This window comes from Dipodomys spectabilis, unplaced genomic scaffold (genome assembly GCF_019054845.1).
Source record: "Dipodomys spectabilis isolate Male_0828 unplaced genomic scaffold, ASM1905484v1 ptg000076l, whole genome shotgun sequence".
Classification (NCBI taxonomy): domain Eukaryota; kingdom Metazoa; phylum Chordata; class Mammalia; order Rodentia; family Heteromyidae; genus Dipodomys; species Dipodomys spectabilis.
Window position 1 is genome coordinate 8,300,785 of NW_024870753.1, and position 19,062 is coordinate 8,319,846.

The window sequence follows — 19,062 nt, forward strand, 5'->3', positions numbered from 1 at the left end:
CCCACACAGGACTGCCTGTCCATGTGGTTGGGATAAGGCTCACCGATGCCTGCAGGCAGCAGATATTCAGAATCATATCCCTAGAAAGCCATGTGGGCTAGAGGAGCCTGTGAGTGAGGGGTTCACCTGGCCTTTGACCAGCCCCAATGAGACAGTAGCGTCAATCACGTGACTTCACCAAGATCACTGAGCTGCACAAATAGGAACACACATGCATACCCACACCCATGCATGTGCACATGCACCCACTCTACATGTGCACCTGTGCATGCACAAGCCTCTGTGTATGTCCCCACACCTTTCTCAAGCCCCTCTTCTCTTTGACAACCCTCAGCCCTGGAGTGCCCAGAGAACAGCCACTTTGAGGAGTGCATGACGTGTACCGAGACATGTGAGACCTTGGCCCTGGGCCCCATCTGCGTGGACAGCTGCTCGGAAGGATGCCAGTGCGATGAGGGCTATGCCCTGCAGGGCAGCCAGTGTGTTGCCCGGAGCGAGTGCGGCTGCAGCTTTGAGGGGCACCAGCTTGCTACCAACGAGACCTTCTGGGTGGACCAGGACTGCCAGATCTTCTGCTACTGCAACGGCACGGACAACAGCGTCCACTGCGAGACCCTCCCCTGCAGGGACGACGAGTTCTGCATGGAGGAGGGCGGCCTGTATGGCTGCCGGGCCCGCACTGACGCCTCCTGCATCATCTCCGGCTACGGCCATTACCTCACCTTTGACGGCTACCCCTTTGACTTCCAGTCCAGCTGCCCGCTCATCCTGTGCACCACAGGAAACAGACCAAGCTCGGACACCTTCCCCAAGTTCATGGTGACAGCCAAAAACGAGGACCGGGACCCGTCCCTGGCCTTGTGGGTCAAGCAGGTGGATGTGACTGTGTTCGGCTACAGCATCGTGATCCTCCGTGCCTACAAACACACAGTGCTGGTGAGTAAGACACACGCAACCTGGAAAGGGACTCCAGGGGACACGGGTCCTGCGCCAGCAGCCAGCCCACTGTCAGAGTGGGCTGTCTGCAATCTACATACACATGCGTGATATATATGTTATCTATCAGACTTGATATATAATTATATGTCACATGTTCTATAACATGGGATACATAATTACTATATGGCATATTATATATGTCCATATATTATGTATCCTTATATATGTAATCAACAAACTCCTAGGCATCTACCAATCAAACTGACAACCAAGATTAACCCAACACAGAGAAAAATGATTTGTCTAAGTCACGGGAACCAAAAGAGGAGTAGAAATGGCTCTAGACATACACCATTTCCATGGTAGCAGGGTGTTTTAGAGAAAGCACGGACCATCATTTGAATCCTCGTTTGGGAACCAGTGTGTGAGTGGCTTCAGACAGTCACTCAGCCTTCCAGCCTCACATCCGTCTGCAAGCGGCACGTCGCTGACGCAAACGAGGCCACTCAGATGTGCTCTTGTCCTCGTCGCCCTCTTCCTTCTCCTGCGATCAGACCAGGATGCGCCGCCTCTGGTCTCCCCCACCTTTCCTAGCCTCCCCATTGGCTCCCATCACATCCAGGAGTTCTAGGGTCTTCTCAGTACCTGGGTTCTGCAGGGACTCTCCTAACAATCTCTTTCCTCGCCTGGGTTTTAGGTCCTTTTACTGTACCTTTCCCACCCTTTCACCTTCAGAGCGCCCCTTGACCATGAAGACATGAAGAGTGCTGAGGAATTCTGTGAACCCCTTGAATGGCTTAATGACAGCAGCCCCTCCCTTTCACTGGAAAGGCTTGGCCCTCCCGGGCCGTGTCTGAACAGGATGTAAAATACAACAAGCAAGCCAGCCCACAGCCTCTGTGGGGACCTTTCAAGGGTGCCAATTTGGGGGCGTCAGCCTTTTTGATAAGACCCTCGTGGGTCTGTGTCACATAATTCATCGTCTCCCTCCGGGGGCACTCCTTTGTGTCTTGAAGACATTGATCTTGAAATTCTGAGCTGTGCTGAACTAAACTAACTCCACTCTTTAGAGCTGCCAGGCACCTTTTCTGGTTTCTTTTGTTCTTTGGGATTTGTTGGGAAATCCTCTGCGACAAGGAGAGAGATTCCCCACCTCCCCACTAGTGGGAAGTCATTCTTCGTAGAAACCCAGAAAATCATCTCACTGCCCTTTCCTCGTGCTGTTCTTCGGGGCACAAGCCCAGCTGTGGGTCCTCTCGGGCTTTCTTGCAGTAGTTTATTCCTGTGCCCATTATACCTTTAATCACAATGCATTTTTTTTTCAACTCTAACTCTCCATTCTCCCCATGAGCTTCCTAAGGACAGGAGCACCACCTAATTCATCTTTATGTTGGATGAAAGTAAAGGGCTCTCCACAGTGACACTTGAAAGATACTTGTCACCTGAGTGGCTGAGATCAAATCATCACTCCTTTCTTCCATAGTCCTGGGAGCTTTCTGAGAGCGTGAATGGGCCAACAGGCTAGTTAGGGATAGTCCAGCTTTTAGCCACATTAGATTTCTAGCCGACGCCTTGGTAATCAAAGCTGCCCGTTATAATACGTTCTCTCCACTCCATTTTCATCATAGGTTAAAACAAACACATCCATCATTGTGTGTCCGTGTGGCTTATGTCATATTTGTCCTTTTCTCCTTCAAGCCTGGTCTGATATATTTCCACCCTTTTGTTTATGGATTTGCATACAGTTACTTACACCTTTGACATTTATCTCCCTTCTACCTTTCTGTCTTTCAGGACTTTGTCTTTCCCTTTAAAATATAATCTATTCATAGGCCCTCCTGCCTCGCTTGCTGTCGATTGTATTTCTGCCTGGTGTTACCCATCCTCAACATTCAGGTATATAAATATTGGAGTCTCATGTGGTCTTCGTAGTAGTTTGCACATATAGATCACTGGAACTTCAGGAACACTTGCTGTATTTCACCTGGTCCCTCCCTCTCCTCTCCTCCACAGGAACTTCTTTCTGGTTTCTCTTTCCTTCCAATTCAGGGCTCAGCCACTCATGGGTGCACCCATCTTCCAGGCCTGCTCCCTGCCCCAGGATCATGAGATGTAGTCATTGTTAAAGTCAAGAGCTATGAGAATCAGTCTGCTGACTCCTTCCTCACATAGATGGATGGAGAGAAGGCATGCATTGGTTTCATAAGACTACTGTCACAAAACACCACAGACAGGGTGGCTCAAACCAGCAGAAACTTACTCTCTTGTAGTTCTGGAAGGTGAAAGTTCAGCATCAAGGTGATGGCAGGGTTATGCTCCTTCTGAGGTCTAGGGGAGAGTCTATCGCCTGCCTGTCTCCTAGTTTTTGATGGTTGTAGGCCATCTCTTCTGTTCTGTGCTTTATGGCAGCATAACCCCAGTCCTTCCCTTTGTCCTTATGCCCCTCTGTGTCTCCATTTCTGTGTACACACCTCCCTTTCAAGGGTCCTAATCATTGAATATAGGACTCATGTAATCCACTAGGACTCATCTCAGCTTGATTATATCTGTGTAGACACTACTTACAAAGAAAGGTCACATACCAGGGGTTGTGGCTTTGACATGTTTTTTGAGGAGATAATATCCCACCCACAAACGGGGAAACAATGAGTGTCAAGGAGGGCAAGCTGGTGCCTTGTCCAGGCTCTTCTTTCTCATTCACCCACAAGCCCTCAGCGCCCTCGCTGAAGCAAGTAGACAGCGTCTAACTCCCCTCCCCCCAACAACGACACCAAGTTCAGGATGCACTGTTATTTTTTTCCTTTGAGAGGCTCAAGGGATAGATTTAGCAGTTAGTTTGAATTATTAATATGCATTACGGGATCTGCTTAGTCAACAATTTGCATTTGTTTTTTCCTGATGTTATTAGTCATCTCTCCCCGAGTCCACAGAATAATGACCATCAGCATGACAGCGGGAGATACAGTGTAGGGCAGAACACAGCCCAGAGCCCCAGATCATCAGAAATGGAGGGTGACATAGAAATGACTCCTAGGGACTCAAGTTCCTTCCATGATGGATCTGACCTTTCTCGGCATCAAGCATCTCCTGAGCCATGCAAAAATCCACTAAGCCAAAGGAAGCGAGTAATAAACATGCTATCTGTAGACTGGGCGGGGTCGTGAGGGTGAGTGGCAGGAAGTGAGCCATGCTTGGCCAGGCATAGCAGGATGGCCTCTCTCTACAGCTGTCCTTATACTGCGCGGTCCAGACCAATGAAGAGGCCTGGGGGGGGGGGGGGTGAGGGTCTGCATAGCCAGTATCCTTTCCCACTTACTATCAGTTAGGTGGTCCTTAAAGGAGAGCATGCCTCTGGGTCTGGTTAGTTCTTCGAGCTTGTATGCTCCTAACCTGTGCCAAGAAAGGAGCATTTCTTGCCAAATGATATAAAACATGAAAATGAAAAAAAAAAAAATTAAAAGAGTCAACCATGCCTTTGGTCTGAAAAAAATGTTACTTATAGAAGATGATGAGAAGATAGCAGAACTTGCCTTGGCCCCCTGAGGGTCTCAAGAAGGGCTTCCTGGAAGAGTGAGCCAGGCTCAAACCTGAAGGAGCACATCTGCTTGGCCTGCAGGGAGGTGAGGACTAGCCGACAAGGGAGGCCTCCATGCTGACCTGGGGGTGGGTCAGTGAAGTGTGGGGGGTGAGGACTGAGGCGGCTGAAGATGAGCTCTACTGAAACCGATGTGTGATCTTACTTCCAACACTGCCAGCCTTCCATACCCAACTGGTTCTGTATCTGTAGATTCACTCAACTCTATCTGTCTCTGCAGTAGATGTGAGCAGCTTTTTGTCATTCCTCTCTAAAACAATACGGCATGGCAATTTGCATAACATTGCATTGTATTGGGTATTATGAATATTCTAGAGATGATTTAAAGTCTTCAGGAGAATGTGTGAGAGTTAATATACCAATACTGCATAAAGATACCATTTTATAGATGGAACGTAGCATCTTTGGAGTTTGGTACCCATGGGAGTCCTTGAACCAGGCTTCCTGGGGACACTGATGGATGGCTGTAGATGCCCTACGAAGCTTCTCCTTCTCTCTGGCCTCTCCCTGGACTCCCTTTCTTCCTCCATTCCTCAGCCCTGGGAGAGATGAGAGCCATAAAGCTCCTGCAGTCTTTTGTCATGGGATGGAGCTTTTTGAGAAGGTGAGAGGAGCACTGGGGGAAGAGAGCTTCGTGGGGACTGATCCGAGCCAGGGATCAGCCTGGACTATGAGAGTCACCAACAGCAGACTCAGTCCCCAGTGTTGGCTCAGAACCTTACAGGCAAAATGAGTCCCATTGGGCCAAGATGATCACCTGCCCAGAAGTTAGTGAGTGGGAATGGGAGGCTTGGGCGGGACACAGAACACCCCTTACAGCTCAGGCACAGGACACAGGGAGCTGGATCACTCAACCTATATGTGCATGTAGGAAACCGCAAACTGTGGGGTGTTGTTGGTGTGGAAGAAGCAAGTGGACTAACTCTGAGAGGCAGGGCCAGAGAGAGTGGGTTGTGCTGGACAGGTCGGTTGCATTCTCATGCCCCGGGAAGGGTTTGAAGCATTGGACCAACTGCTTGATACGATGCCTAAGCATCTTTAAAGCTTGAGACACCATTGAGTTATTGTAAATGTTGCCTTGGCGGGAGCAGGTAAATGAAGGGGAGGGAGCATCCAGGAGACAATTAGGAGACAGTTTGGTCATGAAAATCAAGGATAATGAGGGTCAGAAATAAGGCAAAGCTGAAGGTTTTGTAGGGTGTCTCTAGAAGAGAGATTAGGCCAGGCAGAGAGCACTTTTTAACACACGCCAGTGAAGTCAACCCTTTTGTTGGTCTTGCCTGCCTCAAGGAGCTGGCAGGCTCTTTTTGCCATCAGATTCTCACCCATGCTCGGGCTGGTTGATTTGGATTAGAATAGCTCAAGCGTAGAACAGTTCTGGAGTTAGATGTGAAGGAATTTCTTTGTTGTCTGAATTCAGAAATATGTGGGTGGACACCTGTGCCAAGTGTGATGTGTTGTACCACACACCTGCCTAGGAGTCCCAAAGAAAAAGGGGAGGCAGACATGTAAACCCTGGCTTCTGCCCTCAGGCTGGTTGTGATCTGGTAGGAACCAGGGCCATGTATGACCAACCATAGTGCACAGCCAGGTACTGTGTACAGCCAACCACAATACACAGCAAGGGACTGTGTACAACCAACCACAGTACACAGCCAGGGACCGTGTTCAACCAACCACAATACACAGCCAGGGACTGTGTACAACCAACCACAATACACACCAGCGACCGTGTACAACCAACCATAGTGCACAGCCAGGGACCGCGTACAACCAACCACAATACACACCAACGACCATGTACAACCAACCATAGTGCACAGCCAGGGACCGCGTACAACCAACCACAATACACAGCCAGGGACCATGTACAACCAACCACAGTACACAGCCAGGGACCGTGTTCAACCAACTACAATACACAGCCAGGGACCATGTACAACCAACCACAATACACAGCCAAGGACTGTGTACAACCAACCACAATATACAGTAAGGGACTGTGTACAACAAACCACAATACACACCAGCGACCGTGTACAACCAACCACAGTGTGTAGCCAGGGACCGTGTACAACCAACCACAGTGTGCAGCAATGGGACCTGTACGGCTGACCATAGTGTACAGCAGGTGGCATTGAATATGTCAGTGGCAGCATACACATACTTGATCTTGACCCAAAGCATAGGAGGAGAACAAAATAGTTGTATAAATCATAATTTCTGCCTGCCCAGCTCAGGAGTGATTTATTCTAAGCCTAGTCAGACAGGACAGGTGATAGGGGCAGAGTCCGGAGGATGAAGAAGAGGCGGACAAGTAGAAAGGAGTGTACCCAGCAGGGACTTGCCAAGTGAAGTCATCCTCCAAGAGGGGAAAAAAATCCCAAAGAATTAAATACATTGGGGCTTACCTAAAATAAATCTGTGGTAGAGCTGGAAATAGAAATACAAGACTTCTAGGTTTGGGTATTTTATTCTAAACTTTAATTGAATTCTTATTACCCTCTCATTACCTTGGAGAAAACAATTTGAGCTCCTGGGGGATAACAAATGCTACGTAAACCAAAGGCACTGAAATAAATAGGTATATTCGTTTGCAAAGGATAGTCATTTAAGTCTGTTCAAATCCTAATAATAATAACTGGCTGGCATAAACAACACTCTATGCAAAGGCTGCATTCAGCCTACCTGGGATCCTGGGGAATTTGTCTTCCTTGAGACTAACAAGTGGGAGAGCTGGGAAATCTCCGGGCAGCTGTGCTTCTCCACTCTATGCCTTCTCTTACAGGTCAATGATGAACGGCTTTATCTGCCCCTGAAGCTGGGTCAAGGGAAGATAAACATCTTTTCCTTTGGCTTCCACGTGGTGGTGGAGACTGACTTTGGCCTGAAGGTCGTGTATGATTGGAAGACATTCCTGTCCATCACCATCCCCCGGAGCATGCAGAACGGCACCTACGGCCTGTGTGGCCGCTACAACGGCAACCCCGATGACGACCTGGAGATGCCCATGGGTCTGCCCGCACTGAGCATCCATGAGTTTGGGCAGAGCTGGGTGAAGAGGGACACCTTCTGCCAGGTAGGCTGTGGCGACCGCTGCCCATCCTGTGCCAAAGTCGAGGGTTTCTCCAAGGTGCAGCAGCTGTGCAGCCTGATCCCCAGCCAGAGCGCTGGCTTTGCCAAGTGCCACAGCAAGGTCAACCCCACCTTCTTCTACAAGAACTGCCTGTTCGACTCGTGCATCGATGGGGGCGCTGTTCAGACGGCCTGTGGCTGGCTCCAGAACTATGCCAGCACCTGCCAGACTCAGGGCATCGCCGTGACCGGCTGGAGGAATTACACCTCGTGCTGTGAGTCCCTCTGCTCACCTCTCCCCACAGCTTCTTTCTGCTTGTTCTGGATTGGGGTGGGGGCTGCCCTTCCAACTCATGAGTCAGAGCGAACTGAGAGCGCGATTTAGGGATGTACAGTTAGGAATGGAGTTTGTAATCTGAAACATGGCTCACCTCCCCAAACTTCTGCTTTCCTTATCTGCAAAATGGGGATACCATGCCTCCCCTGGTTACGTTGGAGGAGGAGATGAGATGGTAAGCATGCCATAACTCGTTTGCCACAGAATCATGGAGGAAGAACTAGACGGTTCCTTCATTTGTTCATTTATTCTAGAACCTCTAGGTCCCTCCACACATTGGTAATGTGCCCACTTTTCCTAAGTGGATTCATAAATGCCATGTGTCAGCCTTGAGTATTAAGAGCATAGGAAAGGGATCAGAGCTCCCAGATTCTAGCCTTGACTTTGTCTTTAAGGATCTGTGTGACCTTGGACCAATCTACTTTGTCCTCCCTGGTGCTCACTTTCCCCGGCTGAGGAGCAGTCATTATGCTGCCTGCATCATTTAGACTGCACGAAGGTTGGGAAGCCCAAATCGGGCCACTGGAATCCCACAGCACACACAATGCCTGCTAACTGGCATCGTATGAATGACTTACTCTGCGCCAACCCTCCTGCTGAATGCTTTATCAACATTAGCTCATTAATTCTTCTCAATAACCCAATTAGGCAAAGGGGAGTGGAGACTCTGGGGAGACAGAGGTGAGACAAGGTGGGTAGCAAAGTCTGGGATCTGACTTTGCAATCCCAGAGCCCCTGTACCACACAGTGGGCTGGAGGATTTGCCCGCACGCAAGGAAAGGGAGAGGCTGGGAGGAGATGGGATGCGGCTGTCTGTTCTTCCATCTCAGTCTCATTAAGCACGGCAAGTTTCTTTTAGGAGGTCTGACTCTACAGACAGACAGGCTACAAATAGATGCCGAATGCCTAGAGCTGTAAACAAGGGATTCAACAGGGAACACAGTCCCATGTTCATCTTGGAAAAGGGAGATGAGATGTAAAACCAGAAGCAGTGTTGTGTCTTAATGCACACACAATAGCTTTCTTTCCGTATACAGTCACCGGATGCAGGGAAGCTGGATGGTGGGGGTCAAGGGGAAAGTGAGTGGAGAGAAAGCAGCTCTGTTTCACACAGGCTCAGTCCCACCCGGCTCAGTGCCCGAGTGAAGCAGTGAAGGACTTACTGCCAGTAGGGAGTGACCACTTCTAGTATCCTCCATAAAACGAATAGCCCTAGTAATAGAATGTCTACATTGGGGTAAAACTTTAGAGCAACGGAGGTCAGCACCACGGACTAAAGAACATTCCACCCTCTAAATCAGCAAGCTAGCCCCGGGGCCCAGTGGCCATACAGGCGCAGGATCTGGAAACAAGTTTGGAAAAGAGTCTTGGCCTGTGTTTCTTGAGACCTGTTATGGAGAATAGCTCCCTGTGCGTGCCATGCATGCTGGCTGTGTGCCCTCTCTCTTCCTCTCCCTCTCTCTCCTCTCACCCTCTCCCTCTCTCCCCCCTGCTCTTAGATGGCTGGCATAGTGGAGGTGGCGTAGGCAAGGTGCAGGGTACAGCGTGGTGCCAGAAACCTATCATGTCTAACCACAACTTAGAGGAAATTCACTGAAGGGGCAGATGGCAAGACTTCTCATTTCAGTTGAGGGGCCTCTATGTGTGCCACTCATGCTAAGGATAAAGAACCCGGTTAGCAAGCCTCAGCCCCTTCCTCCCAGGAAGAAGGCCCCCTCTCCCCTATAAGGGGATGAAGGCGGTGAAGATAACTTTTCTTGTCCAACCAATGTCCCCTCTGTCCGTACCCTCTCCTCCTCCTCCTCCAGTCCTGGTTGCTCCTTTTGTACCTGGCTGGGCAGCTGCATTGGCAGCACTCAGCCCTGGGCTCATCCTACTTCTGTCTGAGCCTTGGATCCTATCCCTGCCACAGACCAGCTGCCCCCAGCATGAAACAGAAAACCAGAAAACTGTTCCTATCACAGCCTACTTAAGATGTTGCTCCTGCTTTATCATTTAAAAACAAAAAGCAGGGGCTGAGATCCAAAAGCTAGAGCACCTGAGGTGGTTGTACATAACCGAAAGAAAAGCTGAAAGGGGAGAACTAGTCTGTATTTTGAACGTGGTACGTGGAGCAAGAAGGGACCAGGCACAAGTTGGAGACTGAAAGGCTGGTCTGAGCACGGTCCTTGGGAGCTGTATTGTGGAGTGACTGACCTCTAGGAAGGAGAGACAGGACTGGATCCCATTGCTCTGTTGAAATCAATCGAATCCAACACTCCCAGGTTGAGACAGGAGGAATGGTCCTTACGTAAGACTGCCTGTTCCATTTGTGCTTTATAGGTAACAGAGTGGAATGCCAATGTTTCTCAGTGATATTGGCGGTTCCTATCAATGGGATAATTTATTACTCAATTACATTATTTGCAAATGCGTTGGAAAACCTCTTCATCCGAGTTAAACAAATAGGCTTGGAGAGAGAGGGGAGGTAAATTCTCTCAATTACTAACCCTGCCTTGAAATTCATCCAGCTGAATCTGAACATCTTCCAATCCTTTAATGAGGGACATCAATGGTAAAAATCTTGCTGAGCACCAGGCCCTGGTCTGGGGAGGATGTGTGGGCTCCCTCATTTACTCCATGCTGCGCTCGTAGAGCAGGGACAATAGCAAGGACTTCCATTCTCAGGAAGAAAACACTAAGAAACAAATGGGTGTTCCCAGGAAGGCTGGAGAGCTGGCACCTGCCCTGGCCAGTGCCCCCTCCCCGGCCCTCCTCACCCAGCATCTCACACGTGATGTGTTCCTTACTGCAGTGTCTCTGTGACTAAAGCAACTTAAAGGATTTATTTTAGCTCAGGCTTTCAAAGATTTTTAGTCTGTGGCGGGTTGGCTCCATGGAAGAATCTGGAGGGTAAGGTAGGGAGTTCTGGGTCTCATTGAAGGTATGAGGTCCAGTGGAAATACTTGAAAGAGCAATGAATATCTTCACCTTCCCATATAGTCAAGTAGATAACAGAGCTTCAGTCACTGTTAATACACACACATTAAATACAACAAATGAACAACGTAAAAATAAATGTAGCTAATACTGGTACATGACTGAGTAGAGCAATTGCTGAAGTGTCCTGAACCTCCAGAAGTAGCCTGAAAACTAAAGAGAAATTAGTCTATGGTAAAGTCTATGGTAACGTCTATTTGGCATTTCAAATCATGGGATATATATATATGTATATGTATATATATATATATATATATATATATATATGTATGTATGTATATAAACAGTTAAGGGATGGCTGGCAAACTGGCTCAGAACAAAAGAAGTTAAATCTCCCCTTCGTTCCTCACTGCAAAATAAGTCCAGACACAACAAAATTAAACATTAAAAAATGAATTAGGCTGGGTGATGGTGGCTCACACCTGTAATGCTAGCTACTTAAGGAGACTGAGATCTAAGGATCAAGGTTCGAAGCCAGCCCAGGCAGGAAAGTCCTAATGAGACTCTTATCTCCAATAAACTACTCAAAAGCTGGGAGTGGCACTGAGGCTTAAAGTGGTAGAGCATTAGCTTTGAGCAAAATTGCTCAGGGTCAACACCCAGGCCCTGAAATCAAGCCCCATGACTGAGAAAAACAAATTATCAAAGGACTAGAAGGAATCAGATGTGATAGTGTATACCTGTAACCCTGGCTCTCAGGAGGCTGATGTATGTTGATCATTAGTTTGAGGCAAGCCTGAGCTACCTAGTGAAACCCTGTCTTAGAACAGAACAGAACAGGACAGGACAGAACAGAACAGAACAGGACAGGACAGGACAGGACAGAACAGAACCCTAGAAGAGACTGAGAGAGTTTTGTTGCCACTGTCTTTCAGCAGTCTTGTAGCAGCATAGAGGTGGAGAGGGCTTTCTAAGCAGACACCAAAGATGGAGAGGAAAACCAGGCTGCATTCAAATCACATTGCTTCTATGTGGTAAAACAATCAGAAACCAAACAAGTGCAAAATTGTTTAGAAGAGAAGCAAAGTCAGAGAGACACGATAAATGTTTCACCACACCCGTGACACATAGAAGTCTATTTTTAATTTACAAAGAATATTTACAATTTAAGAAGAAGAAAACTCAATACCACCCTGTGTGCATGCAAAAAGGCAGTCCACAGGTGAAGACACACAAATGGTTTACAAATGAAAAAGTCGCCCTCCTCCCAAAGAAAGGTCAACTAGATGTAAGGAAAGTAGGTAGGACAATATTTACCTTTCAGATTTCCAAGAATTGGGAACTTGGTGGTAAACAGTCAACAAGGATTCAATCCTAGCTCCCCTAGGAACAGGGCAATTGGAACAGACTCTTTGCTTTAGACTACTTAGACATTCTAAGTCATATTCTGCAGACTCAAATACATATATATATATATATATATATATATATATGGGCTGTTTTATATATATGGCAAAACCATATGTTCAGTGATACTCATCACCACATCATTGTGAACATAAAATACACCATGCAGCAGTGCAAAAACTATAATTCAGGAGTAAATGGAAGAAATATTGTTATGGAAAAGCAACAAGCACAGTTGCTTGTAGTATGTGTTCCCATTTATGTAACAATAAAGTAGGTATAAGGTGTACACAGCCACCCACTTGTCTATGCATAGAAATTTCTGGAAGGATTGTTGGTAATTTGTTTTCAGAGGTTGCCTTTTCATTGTACTTACATAGTTTGCGTTTTTCTAACACAAGCAGGAATTGTGTTTGAACTAAGAGTGTTTTTGAGAGAGAGACACACACACACACCTCTCCAGTATAAGTTGGGTATGGTGGCACATGTCTAAATCCCATGTCTAAATAGAAGCAGGAAATTGTGAACTCATAGCCATTGATCTCCATAGCCTAGGCTACATGACAAGACACTGCCTCGAAAAATACAAGGGCTAGGGAGGTAGCTCAATGGTAGGGCACTTGCCTATCACGTGCAAGGTCCTGGCTTCTGTCCCCCCCCCCCTCTCTCTTTCTCTCTTTCTCTTCCCCCCACTCCATAAGTCATAGAACTGTGCACTCCACAAATACCTTTACTCCTAGGTAGAAGAGACACTCCCCCCAAAACCTGAAAATTATTCTTTCTTCCCCTAAATGTAATTCTGTTGTTAGTGTACATTGGTTAAGATAATAACTTCTATGAGACTTTTAAGCAACCCCACCTTTATTGATATCTAATACCTACGAGAACCTACATGCCCACCACTGGGCTGAGCACACATTCACTAAGTCCCCCCTATGCTCAGCCATAGGCAGGTGCCGTGGGCATGTCATAGTGGAGGAAGCTGAGGCTCAGGAAGCCTAAGGAGCTCATCTGGGTCATCAGGGTGACTTGTCAGAGCCTGTTGCCTTCCCCGGGCCCCTGCCTGCCTTCTTCAAGGCGTCTAGATGCATTGAAGAACGAATGTGACTGATAGGAGTCAGACACACACACACACACACACACACACAGCACACACACACACACACACACACACACACACACACACCTCTCTCCTCAGATCCCAGGGCTCCGAGGCTTCCTGCTGATAAGCGGCCGGCCTGAGCTGGCGCTGGCTTAGAAGTGGGCGCTGCGTGGGTGAGACTGCGCATGGGCGTGGCGTCTGGATGGGCTGTGAGGACGAGGAAGGAGATGGATGAGAGGGATGAGCAGGAGTGTGGGCCTCGAGGCAGGCGTGGCGGACTTTGCTTTCTGAGCCGAGGTGTTTAAGGTGGCAAAGAAGCAAAGATCTTGCAAATGGAGGCAGAGAGGAGAGGCCAGAGGGCACCCTCCCTCTGCCCGCCCGCCTGCCCGCCCGTCATTCACAGGACTGAGTCACACAGAAGCCTCCCAGAGCCCAGAGGGTGGTAATGAGGAGCCACACCAGCCTCACACCTCCTCACTCACCCACCCCCTCCGTCGCCCTGGGCAACGGCTACAGACCTCCTTCCGCAGCCCACGCGGACCGTGCGCATCCTGACAGGCCCTTTCTGTTGCAGCGGTCACCTGCCCGCCCAACAGCCACTACGAGAGCTGCGTGAGCGTCTGCCAGCCCCGCTGCGCCGCCATCCGTCTGAAGAGCGACTGCAACCACTACTGCGTGGAGGGCTGTCAGTGTGACGCCGGCTACGTCCTCAACGGCAAGAGCTGCATCCTGCCCCACAGCTGCGGCTGCTACGCGGACGGCAAGTACTACGAGGTGCGCCACCCCACCCATCACCTCTCCCTCCAACCCCCAGGGCGCGGCCAGGCCCGGCACCCGCAGATCACACGCCTGTCATCCCAGCTACTCAGGAGGCTGAGAGCTGAGGATCGCAGTCCAAAGCCAGCTTGGGTAGGAAAGCCCCTAAGACTCTTTCTTCCAATAAAGTAGCAAAAAGCCGCACGTGGAACTGTGGCTAAAGTGGTAGAGCACCAGTCTGCGGAGCAAAAATGCTAAGTGACAGCATGCACGCACGCATGCACGCACACGCACGCACACAGGAAGGTGGTCAGAATTAACCACAGTGAACTGAGCGGGGAAGGTAGGCCAGTGCAAAGGCTGTGCGACTTGGAAGAGCATCTTGGCCTCCCTCCCCCTCCTTCTTCCTCTTCCTTCCTCCCTCCTCCCCCTCCTCCCTCCTCCCTCCTCAGCACCGAAAGGGTATCTCTGCCCCCGGGGTGCCTTTCCCTGGAAGCCCCCAGACCCTGTGAATTTCCTCTCCTATAAATCTGAGTTTGGGAGTTTCTGACATGGCTCTGCACTGGAAGTACAGTGGCTGTGAGTCTGTCTTAGCTAAGGATGCTTTTAATGGAAAAGGATGGAATGGGTGGCCTTCCCTTGATGCTTGCTCCCCCCACCACACCCCCATCCCACCACTCTCCTGCCCCCCCAGCTCCCTGCCTCCCCACCCCCACTGCGGGCCCTCTGTCCTTCTACATGGTCCCCAGAGAGCTCTGTCTGGGCTGCCCATGCTGGCTGACACCCTACCCTGTGCTGCTCCTTTTCTGTGGGGCTTTACACCGAAAGCTGATGATGAAGTCCCTGATGGATATTTCCCAATAACACGTGTTAGCTTACTAAATCGTTTCATCTTTTGGACTTTGAAGTCTTTGGAGGGAGGCAGAGGAGCCTGTGACTGAAGATGGAATCAGGGCCTTCTAGACTGTATACCAATTCTGTAGTCATTTTTCTATGTTAGTACTGAGACTGAACTCAGAGCCTTAGCTTTTTCACTCAAGGCTGGTGTTCTACCACTTGAGCCCCAGCTCTGCTTCTGGCTTTTTGTTGGTTGATTGGAGATAAGAGTCTCATGGGCTTTCCTGCCTGGCTGGCTTTGAATCGTGATTCTCAGATCTCAGCCTCCTGAGTAGCTAGGATTATAGGTATGAGCCACCAGCACCTAACTTTAGTCTTTTTTGAGATGCTAGAATCCTAAGATAGAAAAGGTCTTGTTGTCTAGGGAAAGTCTTCAACCTGTGGCTGGGTCTCAGATCCTCATGTGGGTGTGTAGACAGTGAATCCCAAACCGTGCAACCACTGTATAGGTGGCATCGTGGGAGGGGGACAAAACATATTTCCTGCTTAAGGAACTTGAAACATCTATTCAGGAAAGAACAAGGGAGCAGTTAGAAAATAACATACCAAAAAGTGAAAAAAGAACACAGGGAAAATCAATCTTAAATGGAAGAGAATGGCAGCAGTTAGAAGGAATCAATTGATATGCCTGAATTTGAAATCAACTAGGCAAGGAAAATAATACATAATGTAATGATGCATTGACTTGTTCATGACAGATAACTTGCCTTTACATTGGGAATACATAAGAGTGGGAATGTGGGCACCACCTTCCATTTCATTTTCCCTGGAAAATGCATTTAATGGTTAGATCAGAAAGACAGGGAGAAAGTAGAATAGAGCTAATAAAAGTACACTTCTCAGGAGAGGTGATACTTAAGTTTGCTTTTAGAAATATCACTGAGGCGGGGCATGGTGGCATATAACTGTAATCCCAGCTACTCAGGATGTAAAGGTAGGAGAAGCACAGCCCAAGGTCAGTCCTAGGCAAAACACTAGTGCTCTAATGAACAAGCTGTGTGTGTGGTGTGTATGTGTGGTGTTCAGTTGGAGTGGCTAGGAAGAGGATCCAAGGACAGCCCCAGGCAAAAACTCAAGATCCTGTCTGAAAAATAGCTAAAGCATAAAATGGGTCTGAAGTAGCTCAAGTGGTAGAGCACCTGCTTAGTAAGCTTGAAGTCCTGAGGTGAAATCAAACCCCAGTACAAACCCCATTACTGTCCCTTCCCCATACCCGGTATATACACCCCCCCTCCCCCGGAGATTATTTAAAAAGAAGAGGTAGAACATGAGAGAAAGTAAGTTTAGTTTTCTTGTCTGGGAGAAGATACAAATAGGTTCCAAACTTAGAAAACGTTTTTCTAAATCCTTCTCCCAGCCTGGAGACTGACCAAAATCTCTCTGTGTCACGTACCCCTCGCGCCCCTGTCCCTTGGCGGGGGTCCTGGGTGTCCGTGTAGCATGGGGGATGAGCCTGGGTCTCACCCCAGCTGCATCACCGCTGGGACGTGGTGTTGAACCATTGGCGTCATTTCCCTCAGAGTCTGTCTCCCTTCGAATGAAAGATGGCTAAAAGTACTGACTGGGTAGAGTTGCTGTATGACTAGGCCAGGTGCCCAGCCTCGAACCTGTCCGCTAGTCATTCAGTAATTGGTAGCTGATGTCGTTATTGCTGCTGCTGTTCTCTTGAGAAACATTTTGTAAATTAAAAAAAACCAACCCAGGCACATTAATGAGATGATGCCTATAAAAACCCTTGGAGCTCCCAAGGAAGGCACAGTCCAGCTCTGCTAGCTATTAGTTCTATAAACATTACTCTCTGTTTTTCATCAGTGTCAGTGGGTTTTGACAACAGCTTATATTTGGGAAGAGGCAGAGCCACAATTCAAACAAGCTGGAGGGGGCTGGGGGGCGGCTTGTTGATATAGTAAATGTCTTTGGAAATAAAGAGAGAACACATCTAGCCATTAGCATGTATGGGAAGCACCAGCTGTCTTTGTCATGTCTGATGAAGGTAAGGAAAGTGGCATGGCGCCAAGGCACTTTCCTTGGATGCTAGTTTCGTGACCAAGTTCCCCTGTGGATGAATTATTTATCCTTGATCATATCCACACACACAGGGTTGTTTTTCTCTTTCCACCGATACAATGTCTGAATTTCTTATCGGAAAGAGGCCAGACCAACCACTCAATTATTCTGTAAATCTGATAAGAAAAAATGAAGTCAATTTGTGAGGCGGCTGGCACCCAGAATATGTTATAGATCTGGAGGGAGAGAGGACTTGGTTCCAGGAATGACTTCACTCGGAGGATGAAAGAATCAACAATGGCATCTTGAAGTACAGGTACTAGAAGATCTCGTCCTTTAGCAATTTGCCCTTGGATCTTAGTCCCAGCTGTTGTTGACAGTGGGGGTGTTGATAAGCCTATCCTTGAAGCAGCCAATGGTGACCAGAAAACATCACAGGTCTTTTTGTGCTGCTGAGATAGATATCTTTTCCAGATTGTACCCTTGGTAAATTGATACAGGTTACGTGCATCAAAACCGAAGATCTGAAATCCTCAAGGCCACAAAATGAGTAACTTTTTGAGAGCTGATTTGATGCCACAAGTAAAACCCACTCACACCATGAAACTTTGTTTCATGCACAATTTTAAAAAGGGACTGTATTAAATTACCTTTGGGCTGTGTGTAGAAGTCGTGTATGAAACAGATGCATTTTGTGCTTAGACTTGGGTCCCATCCCCAAGGTATCTCATTATACATATGCAAATAATCCAAAATCTGCAATGCTTCTGGTCTGTAGCATTTCAGATGAGGGATGCTCAATCTGGAATGCCCACACATCTATTTATTGGGGCCACATCTGACTTGGGCAGCCATGATCATTTTTCCAAAAGTTCCCTGGGATTCTTAGCCTAGAGAAAGTGCAAAATCAAGAATACAAAATTCAAGTGTGTCTACAGATTGTTGTCTGTTTGAACAAGAGAGAAGGATAGTAGAGACTCTTCATTGTAAGCATTGTAATGGTTTTATATAATTCTCAGACTTCCTGAGGAAGATAAACGGCTCTTCTATAGTAGCTATGATTTACTGAGCATTGGAAACACATCTCCATGCCTTTTTATTGTTTTTTTTTTTTTTTTTTCGGTCATGGGGCTTGAATTCTGGGCCTGGGCACTGTCCCTGCGCTCTTCAGCTCAAGGTGAGAGCTCTACTGCTTGAGCCACAGCACCACTTCCCGTTTTCTAGTGGTTTATTGGAGATAAGAGTCTCATGGAGTTTCCTGCGTGGGCTGGCTTTGAACCGCGATCTTCAGATCTCTGCCTCCTGAGTAGCTAGGATTGCAAACATGAGCCACTGGAGCCCGGCTCCATGCCTTTTTAAATCTGACCTTCACACTGTCAGGTCAGACATGCTCTTTAATTTAGAGATAAACAAACTAGACTGGGGATGTGGTTCAGTGGTAGAGTGTTTATCTGCCATGTGCAAGGCCCTGGGTTCCATCCCTAGCACCACAAGAATACAAAAACAGTTGCGTAGACACAACAGACTGACACACACCGGGAGATTAGGAACGTCCCCCAGGACATCGCACACCTCGGGTGCTAGGGCTGGGCTGGCACTCGGGTGGATGGTCCCAGCGCTGGCCTTCCATGCAAGCCAGATGTGGATGAGATCACAGCCAGGATGCCCGAGAAAGGAGGGACATGCAACAGAAACCCGATCAGGAGGAGGCTAGACACAGCAGCATTTTGGAAGGATGGGCAATGTGAAAGGTTAAATGAACCACCCGAAGGAAGAGTTGGTGATCAGTGTCTTTTGACTAACCTGAGATTCGAAGGGCTGGTTTTTTTCCATCTTGACTTCAATTCCGTCCTTGAAGCGGAGCCTGTGTCTGTCAGAAGGTGTGGCTCCTGGTTGCTAGTTTGTGCATCTGCACTCTTCTTTCCCTCCTTCATCGCGTTCCTCGAACAGCTACGTAATTCAGGTGGGCTATGAGTAGTTCTATGACCCAGAGATCCCAGAGTCCCCGATGGGGACCAATCACCCCCA

The 19,062-nt window shown here is 48.2% G+C and overlaps 1 protein-coding gene across 2 annotated transcripts in view; it reads left to right on the forward strand.

Annotated features, from left to right (window-relative positions):
* The window catches only part of LOC122110308 (tubulin-specific chaperone cofactor E-like protein), a 128,491-nt gene that overhangs the window by 90,176 nt on the left and 19,253 nt on the right, over positions 1-19,062 (forward strand). For both annotated transcript variants that reach the window (XM_042682847.1, XM_042682848.1), the window contains 3 exons: positions 335-936; positions 7,323-7,884; positions 13,949-14,148. In XM_042682847.1, the coding sequence (XP_042538781.1) occupies positions 335-936; positions 7,323-7,884; positions 13,949-14,148 (1,364 nt within the window). The remainder of the gene's footprint in view (positions 1-334; positions 937-7,322; positions 7,885-13,948; positions 14,149-19,062) is intronic.